Source organism: Punctularia strigosozonata (genome assembly GCF_000264995.1).
Source record: "Punctularia strigosozonata HHB-11173 SS5 unplaced genomic scaffold PUNSTscaffold_15, whole genome shotgun sequence".
NCBI lineage: Eukaryota > Fungi > Basidiomycota > Agaricomycetes > Corticiales > Punctulariaceae > Punctularia > Punctularia strigosozonata.
This window is the reverse complement of record NW_006767447.1, coordinates 682,987-697,748: the sequence shown is the minus strand read 5'-3', so window position 1 is coordinate 697,748 and position 14,762 is coordinate 682,987. Positions and strand designations below refer to the sequence as shown.

Here is a 14,762-nt window from a genome sequence, read left to right as displayed (position 1 = left end):
GAATGCTATGATATTAAGAAGCATGTCTGTGCTCACATAACAAGCACGAGTTGGAAAACAGCAACCCAATATGATGTTCATAACATATTGCTTCGTACTTGACGGACCTAAGTATAATAAGTGAAGTGACCATCTGATGGTTGCGGGTAGAGCACCTTTGGGCATGACGTCCTCGCTCATAAAAATGTTTTCTACATTCGCCTCGAGTTTCAAGGGAGTGAGCACGGATGAACGCGGGTGGTCATGGTGACGAATATTCTCTTTGCCACCCTCCGCACGGTGATAGGATACGGCTGAAGCGCGTAAAATTCAGTTGGCGTACTCCAAGAGGGTCAAAAATACTTTTCACCTTTGAAGATTGGCCAATTGTCTGTTGGCTCTTCCTTCACACGGATTTTAACGTTACCATCTACAGTGGTCATGGATTCATGTGCATCTTGCAGCTCGACTGATGCGGAAGGTCGACACGGTCCATCACTGCTGTTGTAAGATTGCAAAGCTTCCTCGAGGGGTTGAAGTCGAAAACCGTCCCAGCCTTGGTGAGAGAGAACGGGAGACGATATATTACTTAGGAAAATGGCCGATTGATGCGATTCCTGTCGTGTTTGCATGAGGGGGTCGACAGTCGCGACATCCATATGCGCCCATGCGCCGAAGTCCGGCATTTGCAACGGGTGCCTTGAAAAAAACTGTCTTCGTCCGAGGGTAGTTAAGCGACGAGGAAGAAGACCGAGCCGTCTGAGAGTCGGAACTTGAGCGCTTGAGCTGTACTTATGCCGCAAGTCTTGACAGGCACAGGTACCACTTGCTACAGCTTGTCCCGCTGCCACAGCCATCGACCACATGTCACGGCACCGGAATCTTGCTCAACCAGTCGATATGAATACGGTCGACAGGAGGTGATGATGTTTTTCAATGAATTGTAAGAAGTGGAGAATGATTGAACGATTGAACGAGTGAAGCTCGAGAGGATGTAGCGGGAGTTCGAGTTGCCACGTGTCCGGTCTAGCTGGAAAGGAAATTCGAGGCGCATACGACTTCTCTTGGTGTACTTAGAGATCGTAAGAAATCCGATATGTATGCACAGACCACCAAACATAAGTTGGCATAGTACGGTCCGGTTCACTGCGGCACGGGGAAGCGAAGGTGACGGAGGAGAGGATGAGTTGGCACTTCAGATTATGCGCTTTACTGGCAAATTGCCACGCTGGCATTCGCGGTTCTTGAATTCGTGTCGTAAAAACGTCGCAACCTACGATACATTCGTTATTACACTTCCGTTATCCTTGGACCGAAATCTCGTTCTCATTGAGAGGGTAGATTGGGCAGAGGGAAGTCAACTTCCATGTGCTCGGTCTGAGTGTTTTCGACCACGCATTAGCTCCTTGTTTAGGTACCATGTAGTCCTCGAGAGTCACTCACATAGTGCCTGAAGTGTACCGTGCGACCGACGTCCGATATCTCCTTGACCTCTTCCGAAGTGAGATGCAGGGGCGAGGTGTACGTAGCGGCAAGTCGTTTGATGTTGTCAGCGTTTCCGCTGCTGGAGACTGCGACTACGCCCATTGCCTTCGTCCAGAGCAATAAGACAGTTGCAGCATCTACGGCTTGCCCTGTTTGAAGTGAGATCAGTGAGGATTCATTACTGCTACACACCGAAGCTGTTTGAAATCCGACACTTACCGCTTTCCTTCGACAATCTGGCGGCGATCCGCTCCAAAATGGGCTTGATCGGCCCTCCGTTCGGGTGCTTGATCAATGGCACGAGGGGCCCGAAGGCTTCGACAACAATGCCATGCTGCTCATGAATGGCCAGCACGGGTTCCAGGTGCGTGAGCACATATGGATGATATTCGATCTGGGCCATCGTCAGGACCCCATTCTCGAGCATTGATCACAGACCTCAGACGAACCTGGTTCGCAACTGGCTTATGTTTCGCGTTCGCGAGGATGAGCTCGAGATCCTGGGGGCGGAAGTTGCTGACGCCGATTGACTTCAGCTTTCCTTCGTCCTTCAAGGCCTCCAACTCCTTCCATGCAGCCACCAAGTCGCCCGCAGGAGGAACGAAAGCTGAACGGCCTTCATAAGCACTCGCCGCTGTCAGGGGAGCGAGCTACTCACGATTGTGGATTAGGAAGAGATCTGGCACTGTGCCCAAACGTTCGGTGGTTTCCGCGACACTCTGACGAATCTCAGAAACCGGCACAGGATCTTCACCCTTGTGCGAGACTGCGAATGATCGTCGTCAGCACGATCACACGACGCGATGGAATATCGACATACGCTTGGAGGTGATCCAAATCTTCTCCCGAGGCACCGAAGACGCGGCCTCGGCGACGAACTCTCCGGTCTCCTTCTCGTTGTCGTATCCCTGCGCGGTGTCGATGTGCCTCAACCCCGCCTCGATGACCAGCTTCCCGAACCCCACGGGGTCGGTCCTTGCCTTGCCACTGCCAGTGCTGGATTGACGCATTCAGCATATATCCCGAAGGATGATCCGGTATGTGTCAATGCGCACTCACCCCCAGGCCAACCAAGGGATCTCAGCGCCATCGAGCAACTTGAATGTGGTGGAGATGTGGGCCATGATGATTTCGGTCCTCTACCGACTCGACCCCGGGTCAAAGGTACGAGTAGTTATCACTCGTATGCTGATGGGCTACGTCATAATATCTTATCGTGCGGGGCATCATCTGGGGGAGCAATGGGCTGAGAAGGGTCGCGAATCGCGCCTTCCGGCCCGATCTGTCCGATGCTGACGAAGAACGCGAGTCCAGGCGATGTCGAGTATACGTGGGTCGACGGATCGTGGTGGGTCGGACGAGTGCAGTGTGTGGCAGGCAGCACGATAATAGCAACTCGTCGGAGATTGACGGAGTACGAAATGTGGCAGGGGTGAACACAAAAGTGTGGTGGAGAATTCTGACGTTGATCAGTTTGATAGGCTTGTTAGAGTTCAGGCCTTATCCACTTTCACCTCGTGATTACGTACCTATCAGATTGATGGGTGCAATGCTTCGAAGGCGCGGAGGCGATCCCGTGTACGAGTTGTTCGCGCCGGTCCAGGTCTGAGGGTGCTGCACGCCAGCCCTCTGATATATCCTCCAACTTTTGATGACTTTGGATCCGGCTTGGAATTGAGAAGTGTCGAGCGCGAGATAACACCCAGCGAAGCCTCTCGCTCGAGTATGCAAATCACGGAATGTGTGGAGTGAAGACGAAACGAAGGCACGGTGGCCACTGGCGATCAGCCAAGTGGTGTCGGGATTTGAGCCCTGATGTGGTCTGTCATTGATCCTGCCGTTCGCGAGACTTGGTGGTGACAGTTGTGGCGGCGAGAGACAGAGAGCCATTGCGGGCAATGGAAGGGACGAAGATGTGGCGAGCATTCTGTGAAGCGGAAAGCAGGGTCAAGCAACGACGTCGCACAATTGTAATCAAACAGGACGTGCCTTTTCGTCGCAAACCATCGGCAAATGACTGACGGCCGCCAATATGGCCCGTTTCACGATATCCCGGTTGAAGAGCTTAGTACATAGACCATTGAGCAACTGCTTCGCGGATATTATGGCGCGTTCAACAGACTTTCGCTGCCGCCTTTCATCGTCCTTCTGTACGAATAAGCGTTTTCCAGCAAGTTCAAGATCTATGGCGAGGTGATGGGGCGGAAGGTCGCAAAGCAAGCGATTCCGAATGTTTCCGTATTTGATTGTGTGCGGTCACGCCTGCTGGGGGCATGCGTTCCTCCAGTTGCCCGCCATGCCGGCCTAGCGCCGATGGATATGGCCCGCATGATGCTGGTAGAGCGGGGATGTCGGAGGTGCAAGTAAGAATGGCTCAACGCTATGATGATTACGTAGGAGTTCACACCCCCATCCTCAAGCTCAGGATTATTCTACTCAAGGTCTAAATTGATTACAACTGATACCGGTACAGTTATGCGTTACCCCATGCATTGATGATACAGTGCGGCAGATCGTGGTGTTAAAAAAAACAGACTTTCGAAATGGTCAGGGTTGCGGTTTCGGTCGCGCTAAACTCTGTCGAGCAGTGTTCTGCAATATTCGTGCCTTGAGCGCATCGACACCTGAAATCGCACCGGAGGATCGTTTCCCTAGGCCCGAGCTTGCGACCGTAGACCTTGCAAAGGTCGTCGTCCCTGGAAGGATCGGCACCATGTTCCCTGCTTCGACGAGCTTCCGCCTCTTCGCACTCTCCCTCTCCGCCACCTCCCGCTTCGCCGCCTCCCATTCATCCTTCGCCGCCTTCGCGCTCTCCTCGTCGTCTCGAATGAGCGTCAGCTCGGACGGGAGCGAGTATTTGTTCTTAATCGCGTCGTCCACAGCTGTCTTCGCCTTCTCGACCTTCTTCTCCTCTCGCAGGCGCTTGCGCATGCGCTGAGAGTGCGCATAGGGGTCTGCGTTTGTCGCCTCCGAGACGGCTTGTAGGGCTTCGAGCCGTGGTAATTGCACCTTCGCCACGTGGTTCTTCGCGTCCGTCGTCTTCTCGAGAGCCGCAAGTGGATCAGAGGGACCGGCAGCTTCGGTGTCTGTAGGAAATGGCCAGGTCTTTCGATGAAGAAGAACTGGTAGGCCACGTACCATGGATCGCATATCCACCATTCTCCTCCGGATCCCACTCCTCGTCCTTCTGCCTGGCGCCGGAGACGACGACGTATCGCGTGTTCTGCGCGAGAGTCAACGATGAAGTCCCATTCGCTGTCGGAGCGTTATTATAACGCACCTTCGGATCCGTCTGTATCTCAAACCATCCATCGCACAGGTGGCATTTACATCGGAACGAGAATATCGGCGTGGAATAGTAATTGCCGATCTTCTTCTTCTCGGCGTTGTAACGCACGCCCATGCCGATGTGGTTGTTGCATGTTCCGCTGAGCGACGATCAATGGGGTGGGATAGGTCCTAGAGGAAGTATGCGAGCTTACCACCAGATGTTGAAGGGGAGCTCAAAACGGGTGATCAGAATGCCTTGGTCGATCTTGCGGGCCCTATCTCCAAGGGCATGTTTTCCTGCGGCGAGTCGTAAGACAAGCTTGCGTCCTTCGCAACGATCCACATACCTCTGTAAGCATTCAAGCTACTGTGTTTCTGCGGGTCGTAATCCGGCGGGTAATACTTGTTGAAGCCTGTTGGTGTGTCTCTAAGATGACGAAGCACACAAAAATATACACTGATGTACCTTGCATCTTTGAAGAGCGACAAGCGAATGAACTACCAGCACCGGGCGACGTGCCGTCGTCGGAGAAGTGAGAGCCGACGGGCGCTTCCCGGATGCCCCACGTGCTGGTACACAGCCAACCCTTGGCGGTGGCTGTAAGATACCCAGAAAGGCAATTACGCGCCGCAGCTCAAGCATGGTCTCGGCGATTGCGGCACAGTTGTATTAAGCTGATCCCGGCGCGAAAGTATTACGGTGCAATTTGAGGTCACATGAAGAGTCCGTAGTTACAGCATATTGCTACCAGCACACAGTACTAACACTCGGGGATTGGCATCTCTCCAATGTGCTCAGCAATACAATCACAAAGTGATCGGAACACAGCCAAGAGAGATGAGGCCGCCCTGAGGATAGGCCATGAGTACCGTGCAATTCACGAAAGTTAAAAAGAAAACGCACGAAGCTGTTATTCTCACAACAAACGGGGTTGGCAGAGCAGCCGCTGTTGCCAAGACCAATGACTGTGATGGGGGAGCATGTGATACCAACCAGCGCGTCAACCCCAGACACGACGATTCCCAACAAGCCGAGCAGAAAGTTGGAATTAGAGCTGGATGCCTTGGTAACGATGCACAGTCAGCTACGGAACTTCTCAAGGTCAGGCATTGCCTGATCGCGATTGCATACATTCTGGACGGAGTTGCAGCACTGAATGGACCCGGTGTTGCATTGGCTGGCGGTCGTGGCCGTAGGCACGGCAGTCTGAACGTAATTGAAGCATTAAGGACAATAATGCAGCGGCGCGTCCAGAAGGTACATACCACTGTGACAGTTGTGGTAGGGGCGCTACCACCACCGGGAGCGGCGGCAGCAAGGACACTGAAAGCGACGAGAGCAACGAAACCGGTCTGGATACGAGCGAACATGCTGAAAGGGGCTTGGGTAGGTGTAGGTGCTTTCGCTGCGAGACGGGATCCTTTGGACTGAAGATTTCTCGCTGCCTTCGTCCCTCGCTTTATACCTTTCGCAACCCCCTCGCAAATGAACACACGCACATGCACGTCAAGACAGCGGCGCGGCCGATGGAGGACTAGGGCGGTGGAGCTCGTCGCCATGCGCAGGAACAACGTAATTCTTCCTGATTCGAACACGCCGGTGAGGAGTGTTAGCGATCGGAAACAGGGCACCGTTAGGTGAAATTGAGGTGTCGAGCATCGTTGGCTGAAATTGGGCCCTGCAGCTCTGACAGGACGGCACCCCGCCTGACGTACGCCTGATGTCACTGGGCATCGAAAGCGCGCTCGGGCTCTCAGGAACGGGGGTGAAGACCTGCTGCCCGTCTTCTTCCTGTAATGTAAGTGGAGTGTTTGCCTTCGTCAGAGTCACCAGACGAGAATAATGTATTTACTCACTCGCTATACACATCGCTGATGCCTTCCAGGTGGTTTCTTTGGTCTGTACGATACATCGCTCGAGGACTATCGCTTTGTTCGTGATAGGCAAGTCCGTCGAGTAGATATCCTAGTGCATGATGCGTCACAATTTCCAATCAGTGAACTCCGTTCTAGCCCCGTTACCGAAGTTCCCGACGAACAAGATGAATCAACGGATGCAGAACCTCCGGAACAGAGACGAATGGGATACATTGAAGCTTGAAGACCGGCCGCGCCGTTGATTACGCGGAAGCGGGAATAGGCCCATTAATACCGACCGTTGGCGTGGTGGTTGCCATAACGCGTGTACGTCCCGAAGGATAGGACGACTGTCCCTGTTTTCGGGCGATTCACTGCACGCCAAGTACCATTCAACGTGGTGATTTAGCGCACGCTGTCTCGATACGTTTCCAAATGGGAAGTACGCAACCTAAGTACGAGGATCCGATCAGCGCAGGATGAGTGGTTTTGGCGATCTCCAGAGTAGCGTCCCAGCATCGATCACGTCAGGTTAGCAAAGATCGCTGCGGAGAGGTTTCCGAGCGATTTTGGAGCGCCCTGGTATAGAACGCCTTCATATTAATCACCGCATGGTCAACATTCGCCGCAGGTGGTCTGCAGAATGATTAGACGGATAGCCTTTTGCCTCGTCGAGCATTACGAAGTAGTCGAATAATTAGTCTCGTCACAGGGAACGGCAACAAGCGACACGCGGTAATTTGCGCATCAGACACAATTCCGCCGAGGCGAGGATGGAACTTGCCCTCGACGGAATGTCTCAAATGAGGAACGAACAGAGCCGACCGGTTCGGCCAGTCTCTGGTTGGATGGCCGCAGGAGACACGAGGAAAGCGCGGACAAATGCTGACGCCGTGATACATATCCGTGCGAGCAGGCGGTGGTAGGTAGGTGAAAGGAGGCATTTCGTAGCTCGAAGCGCTTCCTTCGAAAATCAAATCTATTGATGCTTACCTAATTACGACGGCACCGCGTGGTACGGGCTTCCGCGAACGCGATGCTAAGTTTGGATCTCAACGGTTCGCTCATGGTGCACGAAGGTGCAAAAGCGCGCTGTTCACTATCAATGGTGTGCAGACATACAGATTATGGGTATACTATCAAATGTCTGGAGCGCGAAATACGAAAGAGTGTTAGGAAAGGGGTCTTTGAGAAAGTATGCAATGATTAAGGAGCAGCGATGCAGGTGAATCGAGCACGAAATGCGTTTAGGGCAGCGTTTAGGCAGTAACATCAACGGGAACACAGCCGATGCCGACGAGACCTGAGAGGACGCCGGTGGCTATGATTCTGGATCAGCGACGGTCATGTATGCATAAATGTTTGAAACGACATACCATCGTTGGTGTTCTCACAGCAAACGGGGCTGGCGCTGCAGCCGTTGGCCCCAGCGCCGATAACAGTGATCGGGTTGCACTCGAGACCGATCGGGACGTCGACGCCTGGAGAACGAGAGAGATTAGCTATGATTTGATCAAAATTGCGGGGTATGCTTTACGAACCGGAGACGACGGCGCCAATGAGGCCAAGGATGGCGCTAGTGGATGGATCGGTCGAGTTGGTGAGGGTGTTGCAGCACTGGACAGAGCCGGTGTCGCAGTTCTGGCGAGCGACGAGCGCGGCCGGGGAGGCAACGGCGAAGATGGCCAGCGACGAAGCCGCGAAGAGGACAGCAACAGAGAGCTTGAACATTGTGAATTTGGTGGATGAGGAGAGTCGAGAGGGCTGTGTAGCACGAGTGGTTGTAGCTGTTGCTGGATGCATGTCGCTGAACTCCACAAGGCTTTATACCCGCCAGAGCGCTGCAGAAAAACTTGGATGCATGTCGCGCCCTCCTTCGCTGTGAGCCAGAACGTATCGTGAGGGAAGCATACTGAAACTAAGACATCCGAGACATACCACTGCCGACGGGCATCCCCGCGCTTCTTTCTCCTATGTCGGAGAACTTAATCACAGTTCGCGACAAGCTGTCATACAGCCGAGGTCATAGAACGTGCATTTGGAGTGCACTGACACCAGAGAAGAGGTTGAAGAGCCCGACATGTTTTCCCGGCGTCACCGAGGAAAATCTAACCTCGCTCTAGTCCGATCGCGGTTGACAGAACGATTCATGCGACGATACAGCAGGACCGTGATCATGCACTTCCAGTGCGAGTGAGAGCAATGAGAACTTGGAGAAGGTACTATCGTGGGACCACTAATGCAATATGGACCACTAATGCAATCTTTGGATTCAGTCCACTGCCATAGCTCAACGGCTCGTTTTTAGGCTCCCAGAAAAAATCAACAGCACCACATGCATCTATATAATGCACATAACAAAGCGCAAGGTGAACACTCCTGTGTGGGAGGCTACAGAAATTCATCATCGTCGTGCAATGGTCCTCAAACGTCAGGTCGCCTTGATCCTACAGCCTCGCTTCGGGGGATCGAGCTACCAAAAATCACAGAAATATTTCTGGACATTCTTTAGCATCTTTTTAACTCATCTATTGATCCCGATACGCATTTTGCACCCTCTATACGGGACCATATGTACATTCAGGCCGGAGACTGCTTCAACGTGACGAGCGGAATTCGTGCGGAGCTTGAATATTGACGCGAATCGGCTTGCAACGCGGTCAAAGCGTGGGAGAAAAGCACTCGGCACGCTCGGCGCGGCGTGACCGCAGGTGACAGTCTCGTGAAGTTGGCGGGGGTGTAGCAGCCCTCGCCGGCATCGTCCTGGCAAGCTGAGTTGTGGGTGGAAATATTCACAACGCTGGAGTAAGTATCTATACATTTAACGCTATCTACTGGTACAATGTTCATGTGATTTAAGCCAGAATTGAGCAAGATACAGCCCCAATGCAATCGGCATTGCATTAGTGGTCGCACGATAGTACTCCTGTTGAGACAAATGGCATCGACGAAGTGACGTTGAAATTTGAATTCGATTTTCAAGGAGACGATTCTGACGGCCGTTGATCGTGAGACCGCGTGGCTGACCGTGGAAACCGGCTCAGACAAATGCCGGCTGCCACGTGGTTCCGCCGGCTTTCCCCGCTTGTGCAAGCCTGCATGCGCAAGTCCGTCGCGAACCCAGTGCCTGCGCTTATTCCGCGCTTTAGCTATGCTTGACACCTATACCTGAACCCTCGTTTGTTTTCTGAGATCTGGATGACTCTTCACATCAATCGTAGTTTCGCGTCCTTTTGTCTTTGGTGCAGTTCTACTAGCCTCGCTACCGACGACAAATCACGATCGTGCTTGCATCGGTATGGATCCTACACGGAGGATTGCAGCATGTAATCGGCAACATCTAGACTGGTTCTCCGTCAAATCTCACGGCAATTTTCGCTGCCGCGCTTACCGCAGCCTCCGATATCCGCCCGTACTATGTAGGACGATGCCGAGGATCAGTGAAACGACAATCAAGCTATTCAATTGCTGTTCTTCTCTCCATGGCCTTACCCGATGGACGCATATCCGATGGTACGATGAGCTTACGCCCGGCAGCCCTTTCTCTCACCATACCATTCTTGCAAGACCATCGCACACCTCTCTTGACTGCGGCAACCCTTGTCTTTCCAACCTCCGATAGAGGGACCACCATGTACTTTCACACCCTAGAATGAACCGATTCACAAGATCAGATCACTGCAGTTTCGCAAGTGCTAAGTTGCGACGTCGAGGCAGAGCGGCTTGGTCCCTCGTATCTATACCATCGCAAGGCGACTGCTGCAATCGCAGCATCCTGGGAATCATTGTGACTTTGTGAGCCTTTTCACCACAGCTCTTTCGCGTACGCTATGTTTAATGTGGCATGCCGGCAACCACAGGTCAGGCACTGAGTTCGCGTGGCCGCGCACTTGATCCAGCGTGACGATATGACTCGTTTGATTATAGACCCTTCCATACTCATCATACCATACGGAACAACCGTCGGAAGCCGTCCGTCCGAGAGAGAAGATGTTATACCGACCTGTTGATTCGGAAAAAGTATTCGTGTATGAGATCTTGTTCACATGTCTGCCCGCGAAGTATCATCCTGCGTGCGATACGAGCGTCGTCTTACTCGAAACACTTCAGGGACGTGGGAGATTGCCGTTGCGGCGGGATGCTCTTTACATTTCCGCGAAACATCGAGGTGTTTCTCCTACCGGCGAGTACGCGTTTTTCCATATCATTCCGCAAACTATCTTCGTCTATGATTCCAGGAACGTTACAGCAAGAACTTAGTGACCTTTTTTGGGGTGGACTTCAGTATATATACGAGTTCCCCGGAGACTATGCAGTCAGCAGTCGCGACAAGCATTCGAGCTTCGACTCCTTCTGCAATCGCCCCCGCTACCCTGGTACCTTACGACCATGTTCTTCAAGCTCTCCTCTGCCGTTGTGCTAGCGAGCTCGTCGCTTGCCATCCTTGCTGTCGCCTCTCCTGCGGACCTCTCTGAGAGGCAGTTGGGAAGCTGCGGCAGCGGCCTGACGTCTCAGTGCTGCTCGAGCACCTCCTCTTCGAGTGACCAACTCATCAGCACCATCCTCGGACTGCTTGGCGAGCTCCCCGTAGCAGGTCAGTACCTTCGTAGTGCTGGTCGATGACGAACTATTCTGTTGACATTCCCTACTAGGCTCGGTCATTCCGGTTGGCCTTGGGTGCAGCTCCTCCCTGCTCGGTTGCAGTGGGGACCTGCTGTGCTGCAGCAGCACTTCAGCTAGTACGTGGCTCCTTCTCCCTTCTCCTCAATAAGAACCCTTTCAGAGAGCTGATCGTGCTCGCCGGTGTAGCTGGAGGTCTTCTTACCGGAGTCACCGGTGAACTCGGCATTAATTGCCTGCCTCTCGCTGGCTCTCTTCCCGTCGTCGGCAGCGGCGGTCTTTGAGTATGAGCTACCACCAATTTTTTCATACGTTGTGCGGTGCAAGATCGCCTTCAGAACCCGGATTACGGAGGTTGATATCGTTGTGAATATGATATATACGATATTCTGACGATCTTATGAAATTACGACAATTGCCCTGCCTATGCTTAAGTCTGATGAAGTGAGAGTAAAACCCTACCCGCATGCGAGAATATCTAACGAAGATACGAGGCTTGCGATTACATTGAAACTTCGCTAATGCGCGAAGATGAATTTTTTTGCCAACCTTCCGTACAAGATAAAAGAAAAATCCACCCATTATCGTTCCTCTATACGCGAACTCGTTCGTATCGCTTCCCCTGTTATGATGTGGCCTTTCCTCGATGTGTCCAGCATCACTGTAGGAGGGCCGCTATGAAGCTTTCCTTGCCCTCCGACTTGAGCTATTATAGGGTAACCAGCCGTCGGTTTCCCTCGATTGTGCCTGTAGATGTTGCGCCTCGCCGTTTTGTGGGAATCTAATAGGACCAAAGTTCTATCGTTCCGTTAATAGACTTGCTAAATGGACTCCTGCCTGATTAAATTGATGTTTGTACACGATGGGTCATCTTAAACGTATCTAGACCGTCGGGGATACCCCGAACACGTGGCGGAAGTTGTCCGTTCGAGAGAGAAGGTTGTAATAATAGATCCGAGAGATAGGCCGCTCTCACGAGTTTTCTCACAACCGATGCTTGCAAAATACGGCCCTCTTGACTACTCACCCTGCTGTCTTATGCGTCGTCGTACTACATAAGACTGTCAATGATAACTGGCGTGTTAACTGGTGTGTCGTCTGGCACCGTAGCCTCCGCATAGTTCCAGGTGTAATCTGTGTAGCATTGGTCGGCGATGTGTGTTAAATGACCGGTCGCGGTCTCCCGGCATCACGCCGCAAACCACTGTCGCGCACGATGCAAGGCAGTGTCAGGCCCAGGAAACGTACCGGTCTCATGTTGTCAACCAGATATATACGAGCCATACGAGACCCGTTCCCCCTTGGAGCCGTCCGCAATCGCGACAAATCTCGGGATTTCTAACCCTTTGCTACTCGTCTCAACAATTATGCTCTTCAAGCTCTCCTCCGTTCTCGTGATCGCGACCTCGTCGCTGGCAATCGGTGCGGCTGCATCTCCTGCCAACCTCTCTAAGCGGCAGGATGCTCTCTGTGCTAGCGACACAACGGCCCAGTGCTGCTCCAGCGCTGTCTCATCGGATGACGATATCATCGCCACCATCCTCGGCCTGCTCGAAATTGTCACAAGTGAGCATGCTGGTGTTTTCGAATAGCGAACCGCATACTGAGCTACTCACCTGTGTCAGGCACCGTGATTCCTATTGGGCTCAGCTGCACTCCGGTCGTCGATGAAATCGACTGCGCCGCGGACCTTCTGTGCTGCAGCAGTACAGCAGATGGTATTCTTATCGAACAATATGAAACCTACGTTCCTCACATATGCCGTCATAGGCGGTGGTCTGCTCGGCGGGCTCGGCTTGCTCGACCCCATCACTGACACGCTTGGTATCGATTGCCTCCCCCTCGTCGGCTCCCTCCCGGTGGTGGGGGGCCTTTGAGCGACCCTCATCTGTTGCTAAGCTCCTATTGGAGTGGAGAAGCTTGAAGCGCTGGGAAGCTCGATGGCTGTCCGCAATGTGCGAGGACCATAGTATACTAGCTCATGACAAAGAATTGCAGTAGTAACAGTTTTCATATTGTAGCAACTTGAAGCTGTAGATATTGTTGCCCTTTTTCGCTATGTATGTGTTGATTGTTATACGTTCCATTAGCTCCTGTGTGTTTTCGATCCGGCGTACACAGCAACGCGGTCATCATCGCAATGTACAAGTGACTGATCGTGTGATTGTTTGAAAAAGTGTGAGAATCAGGTCGAGAAATGCGTTGCTCGCGGCCACGTGGGATCTTGTCCTCCTTGCCAGCGGTCACCGTCATGCTCGCAGAAGACACAAAGTCGCATGGTCGCCACTCGGGCTATGCTCTGTCAAGAATACACAACGAAGATGACCTAAATTTGATGCATACCTTCCGTTGTAGTTCCGCCGAACTTCAATTGACGCCCACTCTCACAGCGGACGCAAGGCTCTTGATGGGATTGTACCTGCAATCCTACACATTTCACCTACTCGGACGATCACAGCGACGGAGGATTGCCGCACACAATGGACCAATTCTCCGTCGGATCTCACGGCAATATCCTCACAACAGTGCCTGTGCATACGGTATGCCGCACCTCGCCGTTGTATGCTCTGGATGCCGAGGATCAGCTTGCAAGGCTGGACCCACCCAGGTTCTTTCTTTCTATTCTTTCCTCGACGGACTTGCCAGATAGGTTCATCCCTGACTGCCTTATGTGCACCTGCCCTGCAGCCTTGCGTCTCATGGTGCCTTTCTCGTCGCATGGCCATCATGCCCGTGTTTCTCGTTACCGGCGGCGACACATGAACGTTCGATTGCAGAGGGAAAGTCGTCATGTGCCGCATTCTAGACGCGCACTATCATTATAGGAGCGGATATTTCGGCCAACGAAATAGCTTTCGCTAGAATGCCATGCGAAGTGAACACTGAATGTACTCATCGAAAACATACATCCATGGTCATCATCTCGTACGGACACAATGACGAGGCGCGGGCGGTTTCAACGTTGCATGTAACGAGCAACTTAGTGCTCGCGATGCTGCTTCCGTGACATACCCATATACGCCCTCAAGTCTCAAACATAGGCCCAAGATACTCCGAACAGCTGCAGTTCGTCCGAGGAGAAAGGTGATATCATGATACCCTGTGTTCATGTTTGCGAAATAACTCTCGCACACGATTCCGTTCACAGCCAATGTTCACATGTCCACCTCGCGAAGCACCGATCCTGAAACTACACCTCCGTATACTATCTTTCTACAGCTTGATGGACGGAATCGAATTCGACACAATTTTAGAGACGCGAGCTTGCCGTCGCGGCGGGATGCCGTTCACACTCGCGCTCCGTTCAACCTTACGGGAGAAGTACTCGTTATGTTTTCACGGCAGGAAGGTCACTATCTTCTGGTATCACGCCGCAAACCATTGTTGCTCACGATCCGAGGACGATAAACGAGAGAAAATGTCACTCATTTCTCTGGTCTCTCTGGTATATATACTGGATCCTGTGTCCCTCCAAGACGTCAGCAATCGCGACAAGCACTCGAGCTCCAAAGCCTTCTGCAATCGCCTTCGCTGCTATCTACTCAGTAAAG

At 52.6% G+C, this 14,762-nt stretch overlaps 6 protein-coding genes across 6 annotated transcripts; 2 read left to right on the top strand and 4 right to left on the bottom strand.

Moving 5' to 3' along the window:
* Window positions 1-1,184: 1,184 nt before the first annotated feature.
* PUNSTDRAFT_107879 (conjugated polyketone reductase C1) lies at window positions 1,185-3,308 on the bottom strand. The gene is made up of 8 exons (XM_007387883.1): window positions 2,994-3,308; window positions 2,524-2,923; window positions 2,285-2,460; window positions 2,123-2,230; window positions 1,914-2,071; window positions 1,684-1,858; window positions 1,423-1,613; window positions 1,185-1,356 (listed from the first exon to the last, which is right to left on the bottom strand). Exons 2-8 carry the CDS (start codon window positions 2,586-2,588, stop codon window positions 1,306-1,308), a joined length of 924 nt encoding a protein of 307 aa, XP_007387945.1. The 5' UTR covers window positions 2,589-2,923; window positions 2,994-3,308; the 3' UTR covers window positions 1,185-1,305.
* Window positions 3,309-3,955: 647 nt separating this feature from the next.
* Window positions 3,956-5,224, bottom strand: PUNSTDRAFT_55309 (DUF572-domain-containing protein). Its single transcript, XM_007387882.1, has 6 exons — window positions 5,201-5,224; window positions 5,082-5,147; window positions 4,947-5,031; window positions 4,745-4,892; window positions 4,603-4,687; window positions 3,956-4,550 (listed from the first exon to the last, which is right to left on the bottom strand). The coding sequence occupies exons 1-6, from the start codon at window positions 5,205-5,207 to the stop codon at window positions 4,012-4,014; spliced, it is 930 nt and encodes a 309-aa protein (XP_007387944.1). The 5' UTR covers window positions 5,208-5,224; the 3' UTR covers window positions 3,956-4,011.
* A 317-nt stretch (window positions 5,225-5,541) lies between these two features.
* Window positions 5,542-5,947, bottom strand: PUNSTDRAFT_75337 (fungal hydrophobin; the record flags this gene model as incomplete). Its single annotated transcript, XM_007387881.1, has 3 exons — window positions 5,542-5,583; window positions 5,639-5,797; window positions 5,867-5,947. Coding segments are annotated over 3 exons (282 nt in total), but the record flags the coding sequence as incomplete, so codon positions are not given.
* A 1,912-nt stretch (window positions 5,948-7,859) lies between these two features.
* Window positions 7,860-8,298, bottom strand: PUNSTDRAFT_29251 (fungal hydrophobin; the record flags this gene model as incomplete). Its single annotated transcript, XM_007387880.1, has 3 exons — window positions 7,860-7,894; window positions 7,968-8,072; window positions 8,133-8,298. Coding segments are annotated over 3 exons (306 nt in total), but the record flags the coding sequence as incomplete, so codon positions are not given.
* Window positions 8,299-10,980: 2,682 nt separating this feature from the next.
* On the top strand, window positions 10,981-11,495 carry PUNSTDRAFT_47248 (uncharacterized protein; the record flags this gene model as incomplete). Its single annotated transcript, XM_007387879.1, has 3 exons — window positions 10,981-11,185; window positions 11,244-11,330; window positions 11,401-11,495. 3 exons carry the CDS (start codon window positions 10,981-10,983, stop codon window positions 11,493-11,495), a joined length of 387 nt encoding a protein of 128 aa, XP_007387941.1.
* Window positions 11,496-12,578: 1,083 nt separating this feature from the next.
* PUNSTDRAFT_138201 (uncharacterized protein) lies at window positions 12,579-13,088 on the top strand (the record flags this gene model as incomplete). The annotated part of the gene is made up of 3 exons (XM_007387878.1): window positions 12,579-12,777; window positions 12,837-12,929; window positions 12,982-13,088. The coding sequence occupies 3 exons, from the start codon at window positions 12,579-12,581 to the stop codon at window positions 13,086-13,088; spliced, it is 399 nt and encodes a 132-aa protein (XP_007387940.1).
* Between the last annotated feature and the right edge of the window lie 1,674 nt (window positions 13,089-14,762).

Excerpts from the sequence above, each read along its gene's own strand:
- PUNSTDRAFT_107879 (XM_007387883.1), bottom strand. The coding sequence starts at position 2,588 with ATGGCCCACATCTCCACCACATTCAAGTTGCTCGATGGCGCTGAGATC. Across the intron at positions 2,231-2,284 it reads GATTTGGATCACCTCCAAGC|TCTCGCACAAGGGTGAAGAT; the intron begins GTATGTCGATAT and ends GATCATTCGCAG. Across the intron at positions 1,357-1,422 it reads CGGTACACTTCAGGCACTAT|ACCGAGCACATGGAAGTTGA; the intron begins GTGAGTGACTCT and ends GAAAACACTCAG.
- PUNSTDRAFT_55309 (XM_007387882.1), bottom strand. Across the intron at positions 4,688-4,744 it reads AGATACAGACGGATCCGAAG|AACACGCGATACGTCGTCGT; the intron begins GTGCGTTATAAT and ends ACTCTCGCGCAG. Across the intron at positions 4,551-4,602 it reads TGGTGGATATGCGATCCATG|ACACCGAAGCTGCCGGTCCC; the intron begins GTACGTGGCCTA and ends CATTTCCTACAG.